The sequence below is a fragment of the Etheostoma spectabile genome, chromosome 14 (genome assembly GCF_008692095.1).
Source record: "Etheostoma spectabile isolate EspeVRDwgs_2016 chromosome 14, UIUC_Espe_1.0, whole genome shotgun sequence".
NCBI classification, from domain to species: Eukaryota; Metazoa; Chordata; class Actinopteri; order Perciformes; family Percidae; genus Etheostoma; species Etheostoma spectabile.
Genome location: NC_045746.1, coordinates 12,019,164 through 12,027,231, shown reverse-complemented (window position 1 = coordinate 12,027,231; position 8,068 = coordinate 12,019,164). Strand labels below are relative to the sequence as shown.

Here is an 8,068-nt window from a genome sequence, read left to right as displayed (position 1 = left end):
TGCCTTTGAGAAAATGAAAGCTCAGATGGGCCGATCTGAATGCTCCTTATGGAGGTCATAAGGGGCAAGGTTACCTCTCCTTTCTCTGCTTCGCCCGCCCAGAGAATTTGGCCCACCCATGAGAGAGAGTCATCATAGCTTTCAAACGAGCAAAATGGCAGTTCCTCAACAGCATTTACAGATACAGTCACAGAAATGTCACATCCTACGGAAAGTTCCTTGTGGGACTGGTTCTAGTGACTGTAACTCTGCACCAAGGCTGAATTTTGGGAAAGAGACTTCCGTTCCGATACAGCATTAGGGGACCACTAAGGCCTATATAAAAGAGACTTCAGATACAGTATTAGGGACCACTAAGCCTATATAAAAGAGACTTCAGAACTGTATTAGAGGACCACTAAGGTCTATAAAAAAGGACTTCAGATACAGTATTAGGGACCACTAAGGTCTATATAAAAGAGACTTCAGATACAGTATTAGGGGACCACTAAGGTCTATATAAAAGAGACTTCAGATACAGTATTAGGGGACCACTATAGGACTATGTAAAAGAGACTTCAGATACAGTATTAGGGACCACTAAGGCCTTATAAAAGAGACTTCATAATGATTAGGGACCACTGGTCTATATAAAAGAGACTTAGTACAGTATTAGGGACCACTAAGGTCTATATAAAAGAGACTTCAGATAAAGATTAGGGACCACTAAGACTATATAAAAGAGACTTCAGAACAGTATTAGGGACCACTAAGGTCTATATAAAAGACTTAGACATTATAGGGACCACTAAGGTTTTAAAAAGAGACTTCAGAACAGTATAGAGGACCACTAAGGTCTATATAAAAGAGACTTCAGATACAGTTAGGGACCACTAAGGTCTATATAAAAGAGACTCAGATACAGTATTAGGGACCACTAAGGTCTATATAAAGAGACTTAGATACAGTTTAGGGGACCACTAAGGTCTGTATAAAAGAGACTTCATATACAGTATTAAGGGACCACTAAGGTCATATAAAAGAGACTTCAGATACAGTATTAGGGACCACTAAGGTCTATATAAAGGACTTCAGATACAGTATTAGGGACACTAAGGTCTATATAAAGAGACTTCAGATACAGTATTAGGGGGACACTAAGGTCTATATAAAAGAGACTTCAGATTACAGTATTAGGGGACCACTAAGGTCTATATAAGAGACTTAATAACAGTATTAGGGGGACCACTAGGTCTATATAAAAGAGACTTCAATACAGTATTGGGGGACCACTAGGTCTATATAAAAGAGACTTCATATACAGTATTAGGGGGACCACTAAGGTCTATATAAAAGTATCCGAAAAGCAGCATGTCATAAAAAGGTATTTAAATGCATAAAACTTTTTTAAAGTAATTTTTTTAATAGCGCTCCCAAGGTTTAGAAAATCTTGCTATACAATTTAGATGGACCAACATCATCTCGTAATCTTCACCTTTATACTGTTCCATCCATCCTCTTCACCAGTTAAGAAGTAATCTCATTATCTGGTACTTGCCTGTGTGTTTTTCATGAAAAAAAAACTGTTGCTGAATCTGTCCGAGTTTACCTGGTCAAAGAGGCTGTGGACTTGTGTGAGCGTGTCTGTGACTGGCAGGTTGAGGAACTGGGCAAAGTCCTCTAAAGTCTGCCTGTCTCCCCGCAGCGCTCTGGCTCTTCTGGCCTGCTCCTCCAGGACTTGGTCTGTCCTTCCTGCTCTCAGCCTGTTAAAACACAGTGGACCAGGGAGGAAAATACAAAGAAATCACATCAAATACAAAGAAATCACATCTGGTTTGATGGGAATTAGGTTTTGAGCAGCACACCATCAACAACATCTTAGCCATATTTCAAAAAAAAAAAAAATAAATACAATACACATACACACACCACACACACACACCACACACACACAACACACACACACACAACACAAACCACACACACAACACACACACACAACACACACACACACAACCACACCACACACACCACACACCACAACACACCCCCACACACACACACACACACACACACACACACACACACACACACAACACACACCACACACAACACACACACACCACACACACACACACCCCCCACACACACACACACACACACACACACACACACACACACACAATCTGTCTAAACTTTGAAAATGACGCAGAGACCCTTTTACATGCCTTCATCTGTTCACGCCAGGATAACTACAACAGCCTCTTCACTAGCCTGATCCAAAAATATATTGATGGACCCCAGACTTATGTTCTAGCCTCATTACACAGGCTCCCAGTATGTTTTAGAATAGATTTTAATGAACAAATGACAATTCATTATTTATTCATTTAATTTTATGGACTCCTTTTATGATTCTTCATGGCCTCTCTCCCTCTGACCCCTCTGACCTCTCTGATCTGTGCGTGCCAGTACGTACTTTGAGATCCTCGAACAGAGCTCTATTGTCTGTCCGGCTGAAGACTAAAAAGGAAGGGACAGATTGTTGCAGTCCAGGTCCCGAGGCTCGAGGATCAGTCCCTTCTGAAAACATACTGTGCTTTAATTGGAGAGCCTTTCATGGTTTAACTGGAGTTTTAATTTCCTTTGAACTGTCTTTTGGCTTGTGTACACTCATTTTTATCTATTTAAAACAAGAGCTAGAGAGATAAAGGATTTTTATGGCTGGTATTGATACAAATATTTGGCAATTTAAAAATCTGATTTTCCAAAATATAGGCAGATAGAAACGCATGACAAAAGATAAACAGATTTCCCTAATATTAGTTATTTGTAGTTCTTTATGAGTCCTCACTGAGATAATATGATAAGGCAGAAAATAATAAAACATTATTGTTACAAGAGAACAGAGGAACATCACAATATGTTAAAGTTCGGATACATGAAATGTATAAAAATACAAATATAAGATAAGAAACTTAAAGTCCTTTGAATATAAACAACAGAAAAATCAAAGTGCTGCCAACAGGGATGTTGTAGCGCCCTCTGGTGGACAAAGTATACAACTGCATCACTCATAACATGGCTGGAGGGTGTTTGGTCTGTTTTTATTTTATTTTTCAAATGTTAATTTATCGGCCATTATAAATGCTGATACCAATATCGGCCCGCTATCGGTCTGGCTCTATTTAAAATCGGATGATTTTAAGACTTTGTAGCGTGAATCATGAAAACTGCTCAAAAAAATAAAGATTATTATTAAATTATGAAGACATAAAACCACGGTCACTTTGATTGACCTGCAAAACTTAAAACATCTTAAAGATTTAAGCAGATAAATGCCTAGAAGAAAAGAGTGAGTGATGTATTCATATTTTATCGTATATATTTAGGTGTAATTACACCCGGGCTACCATGGGTATGTTTGTTTTTAATAAACATACTATCAAATATGTATCTGCAAGACTTTATCTTTCTTCCTGCTGTTGGACTTATCATAAAAGCTCTTTCCAAAGGAAATAACAAATGAAGGGTAACAAAATAAATATCCGAACCCTCCCTTTAAGTGCTCTTAAGTCAGAAGTCAGACATCAAAAGTGACACAAACAATGATTTCAGTTTTTTTTGCTGTAATAAACCACAAATTATGAATACAATTATGAGCACTTTGACACAATGGCTTATTTTTGAGCAACATAGCTAAATCAAACTCAACCTTTCTGCATAAAATCTTACATTTGAAAAAATGATACATAAATGCGGGATAGCTGGTGAAGAAGCGTCTATGGATTTATACACATGACAAAGTGAGTCATGTGTTTCCAACATATCTCTTTAAAGATTATCTTAACCAGTATATAATAAAATAAATCATATTATTGTTTGTGCATATTACCCACGTAATGCTAACAGACTATCTTAACCCTTCCGTTGTCCTCCCAGGTCAAAAACAGACAAAATTTGACATTTGTCCCTTTTTCAGACTTTCTTTTTTAGTTTTCACAAACTCCACATTACTACCACTAGTTTTACACTACTTTTTGGAATTCATGGTCAATAACCCTCGTTTGTATAGAATTGTACCTAATATTTCAGTTAAAAAAAAGCAGAAATTATGAAATATTTTGACTAATAGTTAAGATCAGAGGAATGTACAGATGAGTTTCGTCAGGAATGAAAGTGATCAATTGTATCTGCAAAGAGCGTTGTATGGATTCCAATGCATTTTTTTGTAGTAATTTGGTCAAAAAGAAATCCATATTTCAGATATAGACATTTTTTAAAGGGGTCCAATTTGACCCGAGGACAACAGGAGGGTTAAATGAAGTAACTGTTCCCTTATTAAAGCTAACTAGCAAAGAAGGTGAATCATGTATGTGCTCAAATGAGAAAAACACAATGACAGGTGATTTTATAAATACTCCTCAATAAAAACAAAAGAGGTAAGATTTCGTCTGTACACCACTCATATCTTCTCTAACTAACCAAATAAGTACATGATGTACTTACTAGGGCTGGGATAAGGGATATGCTTTTGTCCCGATTCGATTCTTTCAGGATACATGGAGATTAGATTTGTACTGACATTTTCATTTATTGCAATTCAATAGAGTATTGTAATTTTCTCATCCTTCTGTAACAAAATAAAAACTAAGATTGAATAATACACTATAGTATTATATAGTGCTATATAATATCAAACCTTTCCTCATTTGATTTGAATTGATTGAATCATATTATTCTTGAGAAGGATATGATTGCACTGTGTGTGTGTGTGTGTGTGTGTGTGTGTGTGTGTGTGTGTGTGTGTGTGTGTGTGTGTCTGCCCTGCCACAAATAGGTGTCTGCTTTTTTCACCTTCCGTGACCCATTCTTGGATCCCAACCCGCCCCATCCACCCAGCCCTTCACTCACCCCAAGCGGCACACCAGCTGGTGGAACTCCAACAGGCTGCTGAGGTCATATATGCGCAGTGGGCCCCGTGCGAGTATGATTTCACGGTCATCAAAGGACAAGTCTGTGAGTGGCAGCTCCAGTGCTCTAACAGGACGGAGGGAAAGGTTTATGAAGCTATTTACACTTTGTCTGGGTGTTAGAAACCCCCAAAACCAGCAGGTGTGGATGATCGGACGCCGATCAGAGACACTTATGCAAACACACTTACACATGCACTTACTTGGCCATGAGCTTTCTGACATTGTTGGCAAACAGGGCCGGGTTTTTCTTTTCCTCGTTTGATGGAGTGTAGATAGGCAAGTACTAAGGAAAGAGAGAATGTCAACTTAAAGAGATAGGGAGAAGCAGATGGGAGTCCAGGCACCGAAGTTAAGCAATGCACTGCTGTGAACGGGAGCAGCAGCAGCTAAACAGGTTATAGCCACCTTAGAAAAAGTGTAAGCTATATTTAGAATATTTTCAGTGCTTTACATTTTGACAAAAATATTTATTCTATGTCACAACACGTGTGACATAGAATAAGTTGCTGCTATACCACCGTTTTCGAATAGTAAAAAAAACAATAAGCAGGCATAAGCCTGAGTAGTGTAGTACATATTTATAACAGGCATTCAATATTTGTACAGTATCTGAATATTTAATAAACAAAAACAACTGAAATTTGAATGGTATTATAGAGGAAGATTGACCGCTCTATTGTGTTGTGGGACTTGTGTTTTAAAGGGTTAGTTCCGATTCACCAAAGTCAGACAATAAAAACAGCCTTTGCAGGCATCAGTATACCAGCAACTTCTGTGGTCTGTTTGGTAAAATGAAAGACTTTTTAGATTTTCTTTTTTTTCCCCAATTTCAATGTTTTGCTGCTTTCCCGTCCGAAGCAGTCCAAACTGGGGGCATGTCGACCGATCTACTTTAAGTAAGACATTGACTTTGTATAGCTACCTCATACAGCCCCAATATCCTTTTAATGTTGTATTTGTCCTTTCATGAAACTGTGTACTAATACACACTATGAAAATAACTACGGAATTACACATCTTGCATTCTTTCCAAACTGAGAGCAATAGTAGCTTAATATGAGAGAAGATTGAAGATACTGTACCAAAGAAAAGTAAATAAAATCGACCCGAGTTCAAGTTTAGTAAACCGCTCACCTCTATCTCCATGGGATTATGAGGTTGGCACAAAGTGAGCCATAGGATCTTGAACCTGGAAGACACAAGAGTTAGCATTGTCTATACACGACGAAATAGTATCGGGAAGAGAAACATAATATAATGGATAGGGACAAGAGATACAGGAGATTCTGGTTTCCCCCTTCATTGTAAATGGAAAACAGGTCACTGGTGTTTTAACAACATACTTTGCTGAGGGTGGTAGAAGCTGTGTGTGTATGTACAGTATGTATGTACAGTATGTGACAAAGACACACTCACGCTGCGGGTCCTTGCCACGTCCATGTAACAGTATCCTGCGGAGAGGAAGGAGAAAGAGGAAATGGTTTAGAGCAAACACAGAACCGGGAAGGCAATTTTCTTATTTTTTACTTTCCTGGAACTGCCCTGTGTTATTTTCCTCGGTTGCTTGTGTCTGTAGGTTTGGAGGATGGCTGAAGACTGAGTCAGTTATGCACATAACTCATTACTTCTGATTAATTACAGTCTCTAAAGGTTGATTACAGTGTAGTGACATGGACTGAAATCAATGGCGGACTGGAATGTAAAAAAAAAAAAAAAAAAATCTATAAACTTGCAATTTCCTTTACATAATGGTTGATAGGAACAAACAGTATAAAGCTTAAGAGTCCCGCCCACAATGGGTTCCGGCAGTAAAAATACAATGTCATTTCTCCATTGACAATTGGAGTATAAGCCATAAAAACATAACTGTTGATGGTAGACTTAAAACCAGCTACCATATGAATAAGCTAATGTGTATGCTCATTTACAGCAGATGCCAAAAGCTAAAGGGGCCCAAACTTTGTTTTGAGATACATGACACTTGACGATTCACGGTGTTCCAAGCTTCTGCCGTCAGCCGCCACCGGGAAGCTAACGTTAGTTTAGCTAACAGCTAATTCTGCTAACCGCTAGCTGACAGCTTGATTCACTCTAAAATAATGTTAACTCAAACTAAACACTGGGAAAGCAGGCTATAGCTGACGTAACAGCAGTTATATATGTTAACGGTTATTTTCAGGTTTTATCTTGAGGGTCTTTTAATGTACATTACATGCTGTCTTGGCTAGCGGTTACCCCCAAATTAGCTTCCTTTATTCAGTGGTGCATGGTTTACGGGAGGAGTAGTTCCTTTGCTCAGTAATGAAAATATGTGCACAGTCTTGTACCCTTTGACTTTTTTGTTTGTGTTTTTACTCAACATGAAATGTTGTATGTTTATGAGTCACGTCATAGCTGGTTAGCCTAAAGCATGGTCTAAAACACTTTATATACGGATTACAGCAACAGGAAATAAACAGAGGTATGGACTAACAAGTTTTCTGCCTTTGTGACACATCTACTGCAGTCAGATTTACTGTGTTCCCTCTGAAGGAATCACTGCACATGGGTAGGCACTTGTAATGACATTTTGAACATGTTTAGAGGCTAAAAACATGTTTAAAACTTGCCCCGTTTGAGCCTGTTGGGTGCTAACTCTAGCAGGAGGATAACACGGTGTAGGCAGCACCGATGGGTTTCATTTTTCTCTCTACTGACAGACCTCCAAATTTCCAAACAACAGAGCTACGTGTTAAAATCGGCCGGAATTCTCCTTTAAGAGTGATGGGATTTCTATAATGGGAATTATAGATTCAGAAAGTTGAATATGTTTTGATTAGGCTAATTAACAATCAGGATGTTGTGCGATTTGGTTTCAATGTGTGTGGCTGAGTGTATTGGCTGGATTGTTTACTGGTGTTTCCGTTTCCAGTTGCAAAGTTACCCTACAGCTAAATGAACTAATGGAAACAGATGGAATGGAAACACTGGTGGTGGTGTGGAAACAAAGAGTCTTATTCAGGTTCTCTTTGTCTCACTTAAATGCCTTGTTCTGCCACGCTGTCAGTGAAGTCAGCACAGTGACTAAACTCAGCACAAAGGGAAACAGTGACAAAGCTTTATGGGGGGGGGGG

The 8,068-nt window shown here is 38.6% G+C and overlaps 1 protein-coding gene across 1 annotated transcript in view; it reads right to left on the bottom strand.

Annotated features, from left to right (window-relative positions):
* Positions 1 to 8,068, bottom strand: part of lpcat1 (lysophosphatidylcholine acyltransferase 1) — a 30,252-nt gene that overhangs the window by 2,489 nt on the left and 19,695 nt on the right. Inside the window, exons 7-11 of the mRNA XM_032535424.1 lie at positions 6,372 to 6,406; positions 6,090 to 6,144; positions 5,156 to 5,238; positions 4,894 to 5,019; positions 1,589 to 1,742 (exon numbers count right to left, since the gene is read on the bottom strand). Coding sequence (XP_032391315.1) covers positions 1,589 to 1,742; positions 4,894 to 5,019; positions 5,156 to 5,238; positions 6,090 to 6,144; positions 6,372 to 6,406 — 453 coding nt within the window. The remainder of the gene's footprint in view (positions 1 to 1,588; positions 1,743 to 4,893; positions 5,020 to 5,155; positions 5,239 to 6,089; positions 6,145 to 6,371; positions 6,407 to 8,068) is intronic.